Genomic DNA, 19,879 nt, shown 5'->3' with positions numbered 1-19,879 from the left:
ATTGCTGCCTACATGTATACAAATACATGATCAATACAAATTACAGTCAAAGCTGATGGGGACAGCTGGGAGGAGGCCTGGTAGTGTCTGTAGTACAGGGGGGCTTTCACATAGGAAGGGGACGAACTTATTTTCTAGTTCAATGAATCAATGGTCCAAACTTGTGAAACTTAACAAGTTGTCTTTGCATTCGACAGCGTGACAGATATTATACTATATACTAGTGATGAGCGGGCCGACCCGTAACCCGCGGGACCCGCGGCGCGGGTGGGTCGAGTCAGGATATCTGAGGCAATTATGCGGGCTGCGGGTGAGCGGGTCAGCCGCTCTCACACGCAAAATAAAATAAAAATAACATGCTCTTGTTTTGTCTTTATTCCTAATAAGAATAAGAATAATAAGAATAAAACAGTTTGAATACACTTAGGGTGTATACTTGAAGATTATTTTCCTTCATGATTTTACCGTTTTCTTTCGCGGGTTGGGGGGTGGGTTGAGCCATAGATTTATATATGGGTTCGCGGGGCGGGTTGAGGCGGGTTGGGTTCCGTGGCGGGGCAGGGCGGGGCGGGTCATGAAAAAACCCGACCCGCACATCACTACTATATACTATTGTTTGTGCCCCCCAACACATACACACACAGACCAAAAAAGAAAAGTAATTAGGATAAGCTCCATGTGTAATTACTCCAGAATTGTCATCTGTTGAACAGGTTCATGAATACTGACCTGAGGGTCTCCAGTGTACAGTGTGGACTCCCCAGTCCAACACAGAGCTCCCTCACGCCTGAATCGCCCAGATCACTATTAGTTAGATCCATTTCTTTCAAATCAGAGGAGCTGGAGCTGAGAACTGATGATAACTCCTCACAGCATCTCTCTGACAGGTTACAGCCACTCAGCCTGGAGAAACAGTAGTGGTTACATCATTATTTGTATTTTATGTTTCTGTTAAAGAAACATCACATTATACATTAAACATCCAATCAATCAATCAACTTTATTGTCACAACACAGTTACAGGTAAAAGTGAGGTGAAACTCTTGTTTATGCAGGCTTTCACTTTTGCAGTTCAAGGGGTAAAAGAGAATTACAAGTAAAAAATGGAAAATAAGAGCACAAAAAGCCTTAAAATAGCAGCATGTTAAGATCAGTATTCTGTCATATACAGAGGTCCTAAATCACATGTAGTGCATTCAATAAAGTCCATGTCAGTGTCATGTCAGCTTTGAAGTCTTAAAGGAAGACCTAAAAGTCCAGTTATTAGTATTAGCGGAAACAAAAAACCTTCATATATTATGTAACTTTAAATGTAACTTTAAAAACGTTTCAGTTAGTATTTGTATGATTTTTATCTTTACCTCTGAGGGTAATAATAAAATCAGTGGAATAGGGGTTATGGTTATCTCCCATTCTGTTCATTTGTTTGTAAGTTTGTCTATCTTTTAGTAAAATAAGTCATGAACAGAAGACCAGGATTTCAGGGAATTTATAGGTAAAATTCAGTAGGCTTCAGACTGAGGAAGGGCTAAAGGCCCAAACATCACAGCATTACACAGGTGCAATAAAGAATTCTGCAACTGAAGCCCACAGTGTGTGAGCGTTCTCTTTTGTTTTTGTTATGTTATATTTTTAATATCATTTAATATCATGTAGGCAAGGTTACTGAGCACAATCATTTTCCAATATTGGACTAATTTATTCCCAACTTCTTCCCAACCATTGAACGTTTTTATTGTGGGAAATGAAGAGGGAATAACTCACAACTTTGTTTATTCTCCTCTATCTAGCCTATAACTCATTCATTCAAACCAATGTTACATGTGCATGCACACATCATTTGTTTTCCTTATTAAATGAAAAACACTCTGCATTCACAACACATTCTCTAATGACTTTTTCCTTTTCGTAATTTAAACTACATTGCTGCCTACATGTATACAAATACATGATCAATACAAATTACAGTCAAAGCTGATGGGGACAGTTGGGAGGAGGCCTGGTAGTGTCTGTAGTACAGGGGGGCTTTCACATAGGAAGGGGACAAACGCTTTTTCTAGTTCAATGAATCAATGGTCCAAACTTGTGAAACTCAACAAGTTGTCTTTACATTTGACATCTTGACAGATATTATTATACTATATACTATTGTCTGTGCCCCCCAACACACACACACACAGACCAAAAAAGAAAAGTAATTAGGATAAGCTCCATGTGTAATTACTCCAGAATTGTCATCAGTTGAACAGGTTAATGAATACTGACCTGAGGGTCTCCAGTGTACAGTGTGGACTCCCCAGTCCAACACAGAGCCGAGTCACGCCTGCATCACCCAGATCATTATTCGTTAGATCCATTTCTTTCAAACTATAGCTGGAGCTGAGAACTGATGATAACTCCTCACAGCATCTCTCTGACAGGTTACAGCCACTCAGCCTGAAGAAACAGTAGTGATTACATCATTATTTGTATTTTATGTTTCTGTTAAAGAAACATCACATTATACATTAAACATCCAATCAATCAATCAACTTTATTGTCACAACACAGTTACAGGCAAAAGTGAGGTGAAACTCTTGTTTATGCAGGCTTTCACATTTGGAGTTCAAGGGGAAAAAGAGAATTACAAGTAAAAAATGGAAAATAAGAGCACAAAAAGCCTTAAAATAGCAGCATGTTAAGATCAGTATTCTGTCATATACAGAGGTCCTAAATCACATGTAGTGCATTCAATAAAGTCCATGTCAGTGTCATGTCAGCTTTGAAGTCTTAAAGGAAGACCTAAAAGTCCAGTTATTAGTATTAGCGGAAACAAAAAACCTTTATATATTATGTAACTTTAAATGTAACTTTAAAAACGTTTTAGTTAGTATTTGTATGATTTTTATCTTTACCTCTGAGGGTAATAATAAAATCAGTGGAATAGGGGTTATGGTTATCTCCCATTCTGTTCATTTGTTTGTAAGTTTGTCTATCTTTTAGTAAAATAAGTCATGAACAGAAGACCAGGATTTCAGGGAATTTATAGGTAAAATTCAGTAGGCTTCAGACTGAGGAAGGGCTAAAGGCCCAAACATCACAGCATTACACAGGTGCAATAAAGAATTCTGCAACTGGAGCCCACAGTGTGTGAGCGTTCTCTTTTGGTTTTGTTATATTTTTCCGTTCAGCACCTGCACAACTACAAGTGTGGACGTGCATGTCTTTCCTGCTTTTTATATTAAAATTCAGTAGGCTGCCATGACAAGATGATTACATTTGGGGTCAAATAGCTCAAAGGCCAATGTCACAATCAAAGTCAGACCTACATAATCGATCAAATCATATCTTGATATTTGCATTGTGCTGGTGGAGGCAGGGTTACATTTTCTGGGGAGAACCCCTGCTTTTAATATCAGCAAGTATATCGGGCGTAAGGGGTTAAGACAATATCTGCCACTCTGATTCCTTTTAAACAAATCAAACCTTGGGTGGAGGTATGTGCTAGTGCAGGGGTTCTCAAACTTTCTTATACCACAACCCCATATTTTATGGGATTTTTTTTAACAGAACTTCATTATTTTATATTATAGCTATTTTCTTTGCCCAACACACACACACACACACACACGCACGCACGCACGCACGCACGCACACGCGCGCGCGCGATTACATCATTGTTTGTGAAACATCATAACATCCTCTTCTCGACAACATCATATCCAGTTATTAGTATTAGCGGAAAAAAAAGAAAAGAAAAAGAAAACTTCACACAAGTGACTTTCAACGGAACTTTAGAAACATTTCAGTTTATATTTTGTACGATTGTATTTGTTTGTATGTCTATCTATCAGTTAGTCAAATAAGTCATGAACAGATGGCCAAGCTTTCATGGAACTTAGAGGGTAAATTCAGTAGACCACCACAATAATGTGTCAATACAGAACATGAGCACGTGGGGCTCGCCCTATCCGTGTGTCTGGTGTAGCTGGTATGATTGACATCAATTGGATCTTTCCAAATGCATACGCACACAATAAATTCCACGCACAGACGCACATTTTCGCGCCCGATGTAGCTCGGCGTGACTTTCTTTCTACTAACAACGAACCACCTGCTATCTGTAAGCCCACAGAGAGGAGCTATGACCCGGGTGTGGGAGGTAACGCTAGCTGGGACCTGACTTAATTTGGGACTTCCACACTGCACTTCATCCTTAGATTGTATTACATTTGCCTTGCAAGTTATGTTTGTCTCAATTAGTCTCAATTGTGTTGATTTTAGAATTTTGTGTTATCTTAGCTCTGAATTTTAATTGACTGTTGTTTTGTATCCTTATGGATGGTTTATATCTTGGCATTGTAAAGCACTTTGTAACATATTTTTTGAAAAGTGCTTTAGAAATAAAGTGTATTGTTATTATTATTGATTTTATTATTATTATAAATTGTACTATTATTATTATTATCATAAAAGAAAAGCCTGAGTCAGTGCAGCTAACACTGTGGTAAAGTGGTGGTAAAGCACCACGTTAAAATTAACAACACTGAATGGAACAGAGATTGACAGACAGACAGACAGACAGACAGACAGACAGACAGACAGACAGACAGACAGACATAAAGAAGAACAAAAGCTTTAGCTGTTATTCATGGTTGTAAATATAAATATTTCCATCCCCCCATAGCAATCCACACAGACCGAGGATAAACGAGGTAAAGAAAGACAGGCAGACAGAGTTTCCTACATGCATCCCCCAGCTGATTATAACTCTGATTAATGGATGTGGTCAGGCTCATCCGACGCCTACGCACACATACACAGAATTTATGTTAGTCTATGTTTGAGCAAGGTTCCTAATTTAAAACATTAGTGTCCAAATCAATTAACCATTTTAACACCTCCATTCCTATTTTGGTCATTTTTCAAAAAATAGCCGATCTACAAGCCCACAACAAATTATGAAACAACAGGTTGTAGATCTGCTATTTTTGCTATTCATTATTTTGTATAGGAATTAAGTGGTTACATTTTTTTTCTGTTATTTTCTTTCCTATAACAGAAAAATGACACATTAAATGTATCCAGTTATCAGTTCACCTACAGAGCTCTATTGGAGGCTTTGATCACTGGCAGCAGCCCCAGAAGAGCCTTCTCTGAAGCTTGGTATTTCTTCAGGTCGAACACATCCAGCTCCTTTCCTGTTGACAGCAACATGGCAGCTATAGTTGACCACTGAGCAGGAGAGAGTTGTGCTGTGGAGAGACTTCCTGAGCTCAGGGCCATTTGGATCTCCTTCTCTAGAGAATCATCATTCATCTCATTCAGACAGTGGAACAGATTGATGCTTCTCTCTGGAGAGGGGTTCTCCCAGATCTTCTCCTTGATGTACTTGACTGTTTCCTCATTGGTCTGTGACGTACTTCCTGTCTGTCCCAACAGTGTTTTTAAGAGAGTCTGATTGGTTTCCACTGAGAGGCCCAGCAGGAAACGGAGGAACAAGTCCCAGTGTCCATTAGAACCCTCTAAGGCCTTGTCTACAGCACTCTGGTAGAGGTCGGTGTCAGGTTTGGGCGGCATGGAGGTTGTTTGTGGTTCTGACAGAATGTTGACACCAGTGTTGATGAACAAGACAAAGACATGAAGAGCAGCCAGAAACTCCTGAACACTCAGATGGACAAAGCAGAACACCTCTTCCTTGGCCCACCCACCCTTCATCTCCTTAAACATCTGTGTGAACACTCCTGAGTACACTGCTGCATCTGTGATATCAATGCCACACTCTGTCAGGTCTTTTTCATAGAAGATCAGGTTGCCTTTCTCCAGCTGTTTATAAGCTAACTTCCCCAAAGACAGAATGGCCTGACCTGGATTCCAATCAGAATGTGTCAGAGCTCCATCACGATACTTCACATTCGTCTGTTTGGACTGAACCAACATGAAGTGGATGTACATATTAGTTAGGGTCGTTGGCAGTGCTCTGATCCACACTGTTCTCAAAATGTCCTCCAGAACTGCAGCAATGATCGAACAGAAGACTGGGATGTGACACATGATGTGGAGGCTTCGTGATTTCTCGATGTGTGAGTAGATTGTACTGGCCTGGTTTTTGTCGTTACTGAATTTCTTCATGAAGTACTTCTCCTTCTGGGGGTCAGTGAACCCTCTCACCTCTGTCACCCTGTCAACATACTCTTTAGGGATCAGAGTGGCTGCTGCAGGTCGTGTGGTTATCCAGATGCGAGCAGAGGGAAGCAGGTTCCCTCTAATGAGATTTGTTAGCAGTACGTCCACTGAGGTTTGCCTTGTGACATCAGTACAGATCTCACTGTTATCAAAGTCTAGAGAATGCCTCCACTCATCTAATCCATCAATGATGAACACAACTTGGGATCCTTGGAAACGGCATATTTCTTCTTCGTTGGTGGTTACACCAAAAAAGCCATGAATAAGTTCAATCAAGCTGTAATTTTTTTTGTCATTCAGCATCAAATTCAGCTCACGGAAAGTGAATGGAAAGATGAAGTGGATATCCTTGTTGGCTTTGTCTTTTGCCCAGTCCAGAGTGTACTTCTGAGTTAAGACTGTTTTACCAATGCCAGCCACTCCCTTTGTCATCACTGTTCTGAATGTCTTTTCTTCTCCAGGTTTAAGGATGTTGTCTAATTGGATAGTTTTCTCTTTTCTGGCTGTTTTCCTGGATGCTGTTTCAATCTGTCTGACCTCATGTTCCATATTGACCTCTCCACTCCCTCCCTCTGTGATGTAGAGCTCTGTGTAGATCTCATTCAGAAGTTGTTTATGTCCTTCTTTTGTCATCCACTCCAACATACACTGAAACTTCTCCCACAGAATAGTCTTGAGTTGTCGTTGACACACAGGAGTGGGAGTTTCTAAATGATCAAAGAACAGAGGATAACAATAAGTGCATGTTATGGTAAATGTAGTCCTAAAATGAGGTCTTGGTAATTCTAAAGTTAAAAGAGGATCATGTGTCTGCTGCTATAGTTGCTGAGCTATGTAAAAGTATTTTTTACTGTCAGATTATCAATATTATTGATTATGTAGCCCTATAATACATTATACGACAAATAGCTTGTAGATTGGCTATTTTCACAATGTTTTTAAATAAATGTAAAATTGTGACAAATTTAGAACATTGGTTGAATACAGGTTGAAAGTGGTTAATCACATCATCAGTCACATCATTATTCTGTCCTGATGAAGACTGACTACTATTAGCGGTCTGAACACCAAAATGTTTGACTGGCAATTTTTTTTTTTTGCAAACATCGGCCTGAGACAATAATAAACAATAGACAGGTAGTAACAAAAGAGAAACATACATACCTTGTGATGAATCACTGTTGATCAGATTTGATGTTGGATCACCTCTGTTTTCTAGTTGACAAGATGAACCTATGAAGGACACACACACACACACACACACACACACACACACACACACACACACACACACACACACACACACACACACACACACACACACACACACACACACACACACACACACACACACACACACACACACACACACACACACACACACACACACACACACACACACACACACATTCCATGAACAAAGAAGAACAAGGATGCAGTTCTCTGTGTTAGGGTCAATTTCCCTTCATGTTGTTACAGTCAAGATGGGAAATCAACACCAGCTTCCGTTTAGGGCTGTTACTATAGATTATTCTATTGATTACTTAATATATTTTACATTTCATACAGAAACTAATCGATTAACTATTTACACTTCACCAGCATAACGATGTTGTACCTTTTTTTTTTATTGCAGATCTACAAGCTCACATTTTTGGATGGCATTTTTGGATTATCTTTTAGATCTTCATCTATAATAATATCCCTAAAATAGGGATTGATTATTAATCGATTATTTCATTCAATTATAGATTCTTTATGATTGATTACATATTAGTTGATTAACTGTTGCACCCCTACTTGGTTTCCATGTGAGGAGACGACCCAGATGTTGACAGTGAACTGTCAGATATACAGCCACTGAAAGGTCACTTCACACCATTTCAGATGTTTATTTGATTGAAGTAATGTGACAGACAGACAGACAGACAGACAGACAGACAGATGGATGTCATAGTAATGTCATGATAAAGCCTGTGGGCCAGCCTTTATCAAGCCTCTCATGGTAGGAAAATCAGTCCCAACTGCCCAACAATGTGATCCTACTTTTAAACACAGGAGTAGCAGCATGTCATTATTACTTTGTTAGCATGGAGCTCCTGTCTCCACCAGAATGTATAGAGCACAAGAGTGCACAAGAGTAAGGAGTAGTGTGCACATTCTGATCAAGGACAGATGTGTTGCATGTGGATGCTTGACAAGAACAAGATTATTAAAATGTATTCGTTGGGTACCTTTTTTCACTGACGAAAACTAATTAAAAACGGAGTCATAGGCCCAGACCGCTGGCATAGGGGTCCGGGCACATAGGCTAAATGAAACCTGACAGCGCATCGCGGGTTCGAGTCCCGTTCCCGACGACCTTTGCTGCATGTCTCTCCCCGTCTCTCTCTCCCTCTTTCCTGTCTGTCTTCACAAATCTATCAATAAAGGCAGAATACCCCAAAACAAATATTTTTAAAAAACAAAAAAAAACTAATGGTGACTAAAACTATGACTAAATATATTGACAATTTAGAAAACAATTAAAAACTAGAAAAAGTGCTCCTCGGAGCACAGGTCTCCGCCTGGTCAGGTACGTTATTCTGGCCTCCTGGTGGCGCTATAATAGGCCAATGTGAAAAGGGTGCCATTTATTCTTAGGTCTTTCATGGCAATCAGAGACTGCATTCATGATTTGAGGCATTTTGTTCCAAAAATGTGTTTTGCTAAATTAGATCTGCTGGTGGCGCTATAACAGGCCAATGTGGAAAGGGTGGCATTTCTTCCTCGGCCTAGTGGGAATGTGCATGCGAAATTTCGCGGAAATCGCACACTGCGTTCATAGTTTGAGGCTTTTTATTCAAAACGGACCAATCCTTTAAACTTTGGAAGCCAACCTTAGCCAATCTGGATGGAATATGGGGAATCGGACAGATCCGTGTTGATCACATGACTATAGAGATACTGTGTACCGATTTGCATGACGTTTGGATAAAATCTGTAGGATTTAGGTTTTGCACAGGTTTTGCACAAATCGGCCTCCTGGTGGCGCTATAACAGGCCCATGTGAAAAAATTGGGGCAGAGGTTCTAAATTGGCATCCAGGGAGTGTGTGTGCACAGTTTCGGAGCGAACGGGCCAACGGCGTCGGAGATTAGCTGCTAACACACAGACAGGAGGGACACACACACGGACACACGGACGGACGGACGGAGGGTAAAACATACTCTCTCGCCATGCCTTTGGCCTGGCGGAGACAACTAGACGAAAATGTTAGGGAGGACTACAGGACAAGAGATCCAGTAGAACTAAGACAAGTCATCTTATTATACTGATCTACAAGCTCAATTTGTAGATCAGCTGTTATAAATCAGGTTTTACAACGGCATCACGGCCCGACAAAATTTATTTTAGTTGACTAAATCATCTGCAGATTTATTCAACTAAAACTAGAATAAAACTAAATGTAATTTTAGTCAAAAGACTATGACTAAAACTAAATAAAAAATTGCTGTCAAAATTAACACATGTGCACATACACACACGCCAACGTGCACGCACACTATTCAATCAGTCAACGTTAATAATGTGCATGAGCGCGGACGTGTCTATGAGAATGTGTCATGGGAACAGAATCAAACATGAACAACGCATATGGTACTGTTTCTTTTCTGTTACAACCTGTCTATTGCTTATTAATATGCTATGATAGTTATAACAATGTTTTTTGTTAAAACATTCAAACTCTTTATTCTGACAGTAATCATTGCTATGAGCACCGAAGTCCTGACTTCACTGCCAGTAGAGGGCGCTTTCCGCAGGTTCATGGCTTTACTTTTTGTATTGATCCTCATTGGGGAATCTTAGATCGCTTCATATAAGAACTGTGTTCCAAAAATAAACACACCACCCTGGCGTTTTTACTCATATGGATATGAAGCATCGACTGAAGGTGTAAATGTACACATTTACGCAAAGAGTAACACAATATAAACACTAGAAACGAGTCAAACAACCCAAAGACTACATTTCCCATGAACGCGGCTGCTGTGGGACAGTGATTTCAGACCCGGAAGTAGTAGTTCTTAAGACTTTGAGTTTTTGACTTGAGACTTGAGACTTAGAGCAAAAAGTTTGACTGAGCTCCATAGTCTGTGATGTTGCAGGTCCATCTAATCCACAACCTAACCTCATGTCACCAGGCTTTCCACAGCCATCAGTATAGTACCTAGATACAGCTTGTACCTCTTATGTGTGGATTCTTCATCAATTTAGTGGTTGTTTGAATAACTATCTTTGCTTTAAAATGTTATTGAAAAGAATGTAATTAATCATGGAATGTGTGTGATTAAGGAGTACATTTTTACAGCTGTTTGACAGCTCTAGTATTGTGTTAGGTAGGCTAACATGTCTTCATTACAACATTAAGGTTATTTTAATTAAATTCACATCAGCAGCTGTAAAGCTGAACAATCAGCAGAGGGAGAAGATTATTAGAAGTGCTTTCAGGATGCTGAACACATTAACCCATTCAATCCAGGAACACATCTCTGTCATTTTAGATTTCTTTGGCTATTCAAACATATAAGATCTACAAGCTCATAGCGCGGCGGCACTTGGTGCCATATATATTTTGCCATGTATTTTTTTCCAAAGCAAACCTTTTTAACTCAAATCTTTGCTTCTGGGGATTCTACAAATGTCTTCTAAATCCTACAGTTTTATGAAAAACATATGTTTCTAGATCAGTGGTTCTCAAACTTTTTCATGTCAAGGACCCCCCAAAATTATATGTATTTGACCACGGACACCCATCTCAAAATATTTAGTTCCAGGGGCCCCCAGAAGCAAAGATTTTAAGTTAAAAATGTTCCCTTTGAAAAAAAATATATATTCAAATATTTTCACAAAGGGTTAATGTTCAAGATTTTTCAAAAAATAGCCAAAGACAACTTAAAATGACAGAGATGTGTTCCCTTCCCTTCCCTTAATGGGTTAAGACAGCAGGGAGGGGTTGTTGACAGCTGAGCTGTCAATAACTATCACTATAACTATCAGGTAACACTTTACTTAAAGGTTGTGTCTTGCAATGCATTATAATCACATTTATAATGCACTTATAATACTTCATAACACTTGTTATAAATGTTTATAATTGCGCATAACTTATAACAAAGACACATTATAACTGACTAAGTTATGGTAGTTATAATGTGTTGTTCCACTGAACTTATAATGCATTAAGACCAGCACTTATAATTGTTTATAAAAGCACTTCATAAACCTTGTTATAAGTTGTTATGCATAATTCTAAACATTTATAACTAGTGTTATAATGCCATATAAGTGCATTATAAATATGCTTATAATGCATTACAGACCCAACCTTAATATACAGTCTTACTGAAAAGGGTTCCATGAAAACAACTTAGCCAGGGGTCTATTTCACGAAACCTGGAATAGGGATAAACCGGGTTTAAACTGGGTTTAATCGGCTATCCTGGCTTAAATTATCCAGGAATCGGTTTCACGAAAGCTGAGTTAGCTCGGCAGATTAACTTAGCCAGTAAACCTGGATATGTTTATCCATGATCCGGTTTCACGAAAGAAAATTGAAGCAATCCTGCCTTAGTTACCATGGCAATTTAGCTGTGAAGTTAGCCTGGTCCGGACCAGGCTAACAGCCAAGCTTTATTAATCCAGTGCCTTGTTCTTCAAGTTTTATGAAATAGCTGTTAGTCCAATGACTCCAATCGTAAACCAATGAGTTTTTCCACACTTATTCAATTCTTATGCAAAAATCGAAGATCTACAAGCCTGATTTTTTTTTGTCTTATGGCGGCCGGGGGTCCACGGGGGTCTCCGCCCCCCCGTCGACCCCCGACCCTGTGGACCCCCGTTGACCCCCGCTCCCCCGGACCCCCGGACCCCTGTGGACCCCGGACCTCTGTCGGGGGTCAACGGGGGTCCGGGAGTACACGGGGGGCCGGGTACTCCCGGACCCCCTTTAACCCCTGGCCCCCCATGTTCCCCTGGACCCCCATTGACCCCCGTGGACCGGGGACCCCCGGCCGCCAAAAGGCAAGCTTTTCACTTGTAGATCTTTGATTTTAGAAATTAGAAATGATTCTAAGTGTTTATAATTATAATTCCAACATTCACTTAAACTCCTCATGTTTAAGCCTAACTGAATTATATATTTATGGACTTGTATATAAATTAATTGCATATTTTACAACTTGTGCATTTAATTTGTCGGCAATACTTTGCCAGGCTTTCTCCCTGGATCTATATTTATTGCGGCCGTGTTTCCATTCTTGCTTATTATACATTTTACTTATGATTCCATGAGCTGCTGCAGTGCTGCTGTTCAGCCACAGAGAAGAATGCCATTGGTCAAGTTCAAGAATTCTGCTATCGACTTTCATGGTCTTTTATAGGAATACATGAACTCAAATTCAGCCTGGTTTAACGATCCTGGCTCGACAAACCGCTCCTTCTCAGCCCGGCTTGGCGTTCGTGGAACTGAATAAACCAGGCTGAACAGCGCAGGCTTGTCAAACCTGGATTTGCCTTTTAAACCAGGATAATTTAATTCCGCTTTTGTGAAATAGACCCTTGGTTACTATCTGCTGTGTTCTTTCTGTGCATGATCCATTTATTGTGCAATCCATGTATTTGTTACAGGGAATGTGTTTGGGGATTCATGTGTTATGATGACTCATGTCATCATTTGTTTGTGTTTGTATGTTTTAATGGTTACGGAATTCATGGGTGTGGTTATAGAGCACCATGGTCCATAAAATGTGTTTTTAGTCTATCAGGCCCATGATTTGTGGGATGAAATGTGATGCCTCAAATCTCATGCTGATTTCTGGCACTTCCTCTTTTATCTGGATCAGATCTTTGATTGGCCCTTTAACATGCCCATACAAAGCACTATGTGATCTTTTGTTTATGCCAAATTGATGCCAAATTGCCAAATTGATTGGAGACAAAGTGGTATTCTGCACAGATACCAAGTCTGTATAAAACAATTGTGACATGCATAATAAGAGGTGGTAACTCCGATGGTGACTTCACCTGCTGCCATTAAATCCCTCCACCAGTCCACATACCTTTATGAATGTTTGGCGTGTCATCCGAAGGTTTTGCAAAAAACACAACTCTATCCTACCAGTCTATTCTGCAGGCCTTCATCCACTGATTTATAGTGTTATGAGGAGGCAGGGCAGTACGTTATGCATTGTTGTAACCTCAGTACAATCATTACAAAGTCGTTCTTGTGCTCCACTCCTCCTCTTCATTGATCCCAGTAGAATTAAGCATGTGTTGTTATCATGCTGCTGCTTGATTAGAGCAAAACAAACAGCATATACTGCACAGAACAGACCATTGATATCCATCTTTAGGGAAGTAATTCAAACATGAAAAAAAGCCAACGAATGCAATGTATTCATCATTTGTGCATATCACACACAGAATGTGTGACATGTGCTACAGCTGTTCGATTAAAAACGGTATATAATATGTAAACAAAACCAGACCAAATTAGATCACATCCCATGTAAACAGTTGCTTCATCTTTCTCTCAGCTAGGGGGTCCTTGTCCTGAAAACGTTGAAGACCCCTGCTTTACAGCAACTCGTATCATGTGTTATTACTGTTATGTTCATCCTATAGATACTTAGTTTTTTCATTATGACAATAATATTTTATAATTATTATAATAAATTAGTTGGAGGTTCAACTCCAACCACAAACTGCTCAAATAAAGTTCTTAAACTCACCTTCAAGATCCTCCACAGCCACAGGCTCAAAACAACATGGAGGCAACATACGCCTCACATACTCTGGCAACTTCTCTTTTATATGATCTGAGATTAAATGCAAACACAGTCATAACATATTACATAACAGTGATATGAGGTTTCTGCTGTTGGCTTGTTTGGACACATGGGGATGACACTTAATATAATATTTACTTTACAGTAGTAGGCCACACACACACACACACACACACACACACACACACACACACACACACACACACACACACACACACACACACACACACACACACACACACACACACACACACACACACACACACACACACACACACACACACACACACTCTGAGTTCTAAAGATTAAAATATGTGACATTGCATGTAGCTGAGCAGTAACTTTGTAAGGATGTTGTATGTTATGTGTAACTTAATATCAGTAGAGAAACTTACCACGATATTTCACACCCAGAACCAACCCTGCAAGGATGACAGCAGCAATAAATCCTCCAACAATCCTTCCCACAGGTGTCTGTTTCACAGGTTCAGGTTCTTAGGAGACAAAATAAACAATTATATTAATGGGTTTAATTTGCTTTCAATTAAAAGGTTGTAGGCATAATAATAATAATAATGTACGAACCAGGCTACTGGCTGCTTCTAGGTTTGTCTACATATTGTTGTTGATGAAGATTAACATGTCAACATGTTCTGGTGTCAATTCTTGTGGCAGAAAATTTGCTAATTAGCCAGACTCACTCACTCTGATCAGTTGACAGATTAGACCTACCAGATCAATGTAGGCCAATCAGCTGCAAGTACTCTACTATGTTATGGTACCTGCCTGAGTGTGTTTAAAATAATGATATCTCACCCATTATTTAAACAAATGATTTGTCAACTAAATGCAGATATATTATTCTTTAAATAATGTGTTACTACTTCAACCATGCAGCATCAACGGAGGGATCAAACACATTGGGCCTCATATTCACTAAGCTTCTTGGGTACGCACAGATTTTGTAGGCTACTTATGAGCATATCCGCACCCTGCCACAAACAGAGTCTGATTCATCAAAATGTGTTGTCTGTGGATTGTGGTGGACATACATTCAAACTCATGTCTGCTCAGAGGCAGACTTATAATAATAAGTACCTAATACAAAGTTGAACTTCTTCAGCGTGGTAAAGTTGTTTTTTATGTTGGGTGAAGTCAACATCAGAGGGATGATCTTGTTCCCCCCAAATTCGGCACAAACATGGGGATTCTACTACTCTGCCACCAAAATGTGGAACGCCGTACCACCAGCCATTAAAAAGGTGCGACTCATTATTCTCTTTCAAAACCACCATAAAAGAGTACTTGTCTGTAATTTTCAAGACCAGGAGACCTGGTTCTGCCAGACCCAGGCTAAGCCGGACTTCATGACGCATCAACCTGTGTCTATGCCTAACCCTTTGTGTCTTATACCATCTGTATTTGTACTTGTGACATAATAGTGATGTCATGAGTAGTCTATGCCTATTTATTCATGCAGAAGAAACCTAACCACAACCGGACACAGAAACCTAACCACAAGCGGACACAGAAACCTAACCACAACCGGACATACCATGTATGGACAAAATGGTGACAAATGCTCATGTAGGCCATACCTTTCAGGTCTGGCAAATACAGTGTGTGGTAAGTTACAGTACAGTACACACTGGATACAGTCTACACAGAACGTGTCTGCCCTCTAGCGGACAAATAGGCATATAGCCTCTTGCAGTGGTGGTCAGCTAGTTAACTTGACATTGTGATATTGCATTTTCTAATGTAATTTACCTACGTGTCGTGCAGACTACAAATACAGTATGTGTTTAGTCTCTGAATGGATACAATTGCCAACCTGAAAATGTAGCTATTTTCTGTTGGAAAGCAGAGAGCTGGAGAGACCCCTGTTACGGACAAATACTCTATAGCAATGATTACTATCAGAATAGAGCTCCAGGGTGGGGTGGGGGTAGTTATCAGGTTTATCAGCACAGGAGCACATTGAGAATGCATTGAAATGGCTGGGAAGGGGGGGGGTGACATTAACATTGAAGTCAATAAGAAAACCTGGGTGCAAATCAGGTTTTGCACCCAGGTGCCCCCCAAAGGGACAAGCCTACGGCTACACAGGACTCTTGACCCTGATTGGATTGTGACATTCAGTAGTTGTTTGAAGACACCACCTTTGGTGTAACACCTTACAATGGCCAGTCACAGCTTTTAGAGTTACATGGTAGAATAAACATTTTCTCTTTCTTTCTCCCATTATTTGGGGGGCCGTCGCCCCATATCACACATAATGGACGAGCTGTCACTGGCCTCTTAGCCTGAATAAACATAAGAAACATATGAGACTGAAAAGAACCCAAACGCAATACACCCAATTAATCCTGTCTCCTTCGCTGTATAAATGATACTTAGTGAATGAGGCTCAGAGATTCTGAATTCAGCCTCATGAGTTACATGACATGCCACATTCTGTTCCAACAATGTAAAGTTAGTTAAAGTTGGGTCAATTAATTAGATATAGTTACTTTGTTGAATTGAATTGCTTCACACAGACACACATGACCAGTTTTATGATTTGTCAAAATGGCAGTGTTGGATACATTTCTACACATCGTGGAGTAAACTACATACCTTTGTAAAGCAGGTTGTCACGGGGACCACTCTGCTCCACACTGAACAAGTTCTTCATTTCACAAAATAGTTTTTCAACCTTCTTCCCTTCCTCATTGTTGAAGATAATCAACTGAATAGAGTGCTGTCCAGAGTCAGACACCATCCATTCCCCTTCATCTTTCTTCCAGCGATAGGTGACCGGACCTGACTCTCTGATGTCTCCTACACAGTCCAGTGTGCAGTTGGTAGAGTTAGATGTACACGGTTTCTTGATAGCCACCAATGGTGTTGGCACTCTCTCTGTTGGGGAAAAAGAATGAACACAGCTCAGACTTACTGGTCAAATGGTCTCCACTCTGCAGTCACTTTTGATGAGGAAAACACATGTTGGCTGTGTGATCTTCCTCAGGTAATGGTTATGGTACCGATACACGTAGGGGGAGCAAGGTTATTATTAGTATTATTATTATTGTATTGTTCATGCTTCACATTAATTGTCTATGGAAGCAGTATCAACAAAAAACAATTTGCATCTGAAGCATAAAAATGAAATAAAAAATTAGATCAGACGAAAGGCGGCCATTTCTAATGTAAAAGGATGTGGGATTGACAGCAGAGCGGTCAACTTCATGCAAATGAGAAGCTAATTTCACTGGGCGGCAGTCAATCACATTGTTGAATGTGACAGGTTATGCCACCTCCTCCCCAGGGGAGGAGGTGTGTTGTCACTGCTGTTGTATCCTACTGACAGTGAGGAGCCCCCACCCTTCGTCCTACTCCTCCCGACCAACACTCCCTGCCCCATCCTGTAGGAATACCTGCAGTGACAAATAACACCCTCCCCGACCGGCTTCCCTCCCCCGACACACGGGCCAATTGTGTTTGTATAGAGGCTCGACAAAGGCAGATGCACCAGGGTGAATTCAAAACCACAACCTCTGCGGTGGCGGGCAGGAACCTTACCTTTGCGCCACCCGAGTGCCCTGTTGGATGCAGCATGTTATGACGTTGTAGATCGGTTATTTCAATTTTCTTTGGATTAGGGCATAACTAGATAAACTAAATAAAGTAATGTTTGTGTATTTTATCCATTGTATAATTAAAGTTAATGTTCTTTTCATATATTGAAGTTTAATACTTAAATACATTTATATATTTATTTATCAAAAGGTTTGTGTTTATTTTTATTTGTATGTTTGCTTTTAAAAGTTCTCAAATAGAAACTTTAATTACGTTTTTACAAATTGATAAGAAAATTGTGTATTTTTTGGCAAAATATCGGTCAAAACATTGATAATGTGTGGTCTAGGACTCTCCAAAATCGGAATCTGCATCGTACCCAAAACTCTGCCATCAGACGGGCTCGAGAAACAATCTCTATACAACTAAATAAAGCATGGTGAAAGATGTTGGAGATCATTATTGGTGCTTATAGGGGAGTAAACATTTAAACACAGCTTTCATTGAGTGACATTTTATTCATTGTATAATTAAAGTTAATGTTCTTTTCATATATTGGGGTATATAAGGGAGTTAACATTTAAACACAGCTTTCATTGAGTGACACGCCCAGCAGCGGAAAACAGTTGGTGGTGAATGTTATTAATTTTGCTTACATTACCTGTTCTTCCCTTAACTCTAACCATTCAAATGAACACGTTCTCTTCTGAGGACCACTGGACAGACATGTATTGAAGCATTTGGATACTATAATAGAAGTACAACAAAACCATAACGTTTATCCTTCCCAAACATTCATACTTACTGATCACTTGAACCTTGTAAGTCTTGTTCAGCAGTCGACCGTTTACCTCCACAGAATATATTCCACTGTCTTCTATGGTCATGTTGTTGATGATCAACTTTACAGTTTCTTTATTCAAGTCAGTGCGGTCTCTATATGTCCCATAGTAATCCACATCAGGACCAAAGCCCTGATCCCATTCTGCTACCTTATTGGGGCCATGTTTCCACAGGATGCCAGTGATGGGTTCAGTAACAGAGTTAGTATCTGGATGCAATTCAAGGATTCCTTCCAATGGTCTGTATGTCACATCTTGTTGGTCTGTGTGGAGAAACATATTTCAGTCAAGTTGAATAGTTATAGCAGTCTGTAATAACATTTAGTCTCTTATGGATCCAACAGGAAATCGCAAATAAGCCCTTCTAGGAAGACTGGGGAACACTGTATGAAGTGTTGTGTCTGGTGCAAAGGTATAGCATGATGCAATTAAAAATAGAAAAGTGTCACTTTAAAACCTGTGCCTGGAAAAGAGCTTTGTCGATGGAAACAACATTTTCAGTGAATCCTACATTTTAACACAGCCGCATATAGTAATACATGTTTTATTTCAGTGAACAATCTGAACATTAGATAGCTTGATATCAGACTAATCAGTTAACTCAGTGTAGTGGACAGAGTCTATAGTCAGGACTCAGGAAATGACATTCAGCTCTGTCAAAAGCCGGAGGTGTCAATGTGCTCCGCCTTCCTGCATCGCTACATGCCGGTGGTGTTGAATACAGGTCCAGTGGGCACTTAAACCTTTTGATAACCTCGTAAATCCGGTGACCTCGGAACAGTGGGCACCATGTATTTCTTGGCACCAAAGCCGACTGGGCCCCGGGATCACTGGGCACAAAAACAGGACCACAATGGAAAGTCCCCAGGACAGTTTTGTGTTATCCTTTTAGCCCAAATTAATTAAAGGCCTAGCATGTAACTTAGCCCTGTGTTTACATAACAAAACAATATTTATTTATGTTTTACTAATAATTTCCCTCTATACCAGCAGCCATCAGCCACTGCAGTAATGTGGTGGTGTTTACCTGCAGAAACACATTGTCCTCTCACTGTATTTTGGTGTTTTCACTGTTTGTTTTGGTAGACAGGAACGTTTTGGGTCTACCAAAACAAACAGTGAAAACACCAAAATACAGTGAGAGGACAATGTGTTTCTGCAGGTAAGCACCACCACACTACTGCAGTGGCTGATGACTGCTGGTATAGAGGGACATGATGGGTACAAAATGTATATATTGTTTTGTTATGTAAACACAGGGCATAGTCATATACTATTCAATCAATCAATCAATCAATTAATTAACAGTGGGCACCTGGTATTTCAGGTCACCAAAACCGACTGGGCCCCAGGAATACTGGGCACCAAAACACAGTGGGCACCAGGTATTTCTGCATAAGCACCGAAACAGACTTGGCACTGGGAATACTTTGTGGGTGAAAGCTTATGTTATTACACATCCTTAAACAATCTTGTTTGAGA

General features: G+C 40.0%; 1 protein-coding gene across 2 annotated transcripts in view; it reads right to left on the bottom strand.

The window, feature by feature from the left end:
- Window positions 1-19,879, bottom strand: part of LOC311040333 (NACHT, LRR and PYD domains-containing protein 3-like) — a 43,971-nt gene that overhangs the window by 19,207 nt on the left and 4,885 nt on the right. For both annotated transcript variants that reach the window (XM_084050546.1, XM_084050547.1), the window contains exons 2-8: window positions 18,361-18,660; window positions 16,614-16,895; window positions 14,390-14,488; window positions 13,938-14,024; window positions 5,084-6,872; window positions 2,266-2,436; window positions 730-903 (exon numbers count right to left, since the gene is read on the bottom strand). In XM_084050546.1, coding sequence (XP_083906672.1) covers window positions 730-903; window positions 2,266-2,436; window positions 5,084-6,872; window positions 13,938-14,024; window positions 14,390-14,488; window positions 16,614-16,895; window positions 18,361-18,660 — 2,902 coding nt within the window. The remainder of the gene's footprint in view (window positions 1-729; window positions 904-2,265; window positions 2,437-5,083; window positions 6,873-13,937; window positions 14,025-14,389; window positions 14,489-16,613; window positions 16,896-18,360; window positions 18,661-19,879) is intronic.

The sequence above is a fragment of the Gymnoscopelus microlampas genome, assembly GCF_963454915.1.
Source record: "Gymnoscopelus microlampas genome assembly, chromosome: 24".
Classification (NCBI taxonomy): Eukaryota; Metazoa; Chordata; class Actinopteri; order Myctophiformes; family Myctophidae; genus Gymnoscopelus; species Gymnoscopelus microlampas.
This window is presented reverse-complemented; position numbering and strand designations above follow the sequence as displayed.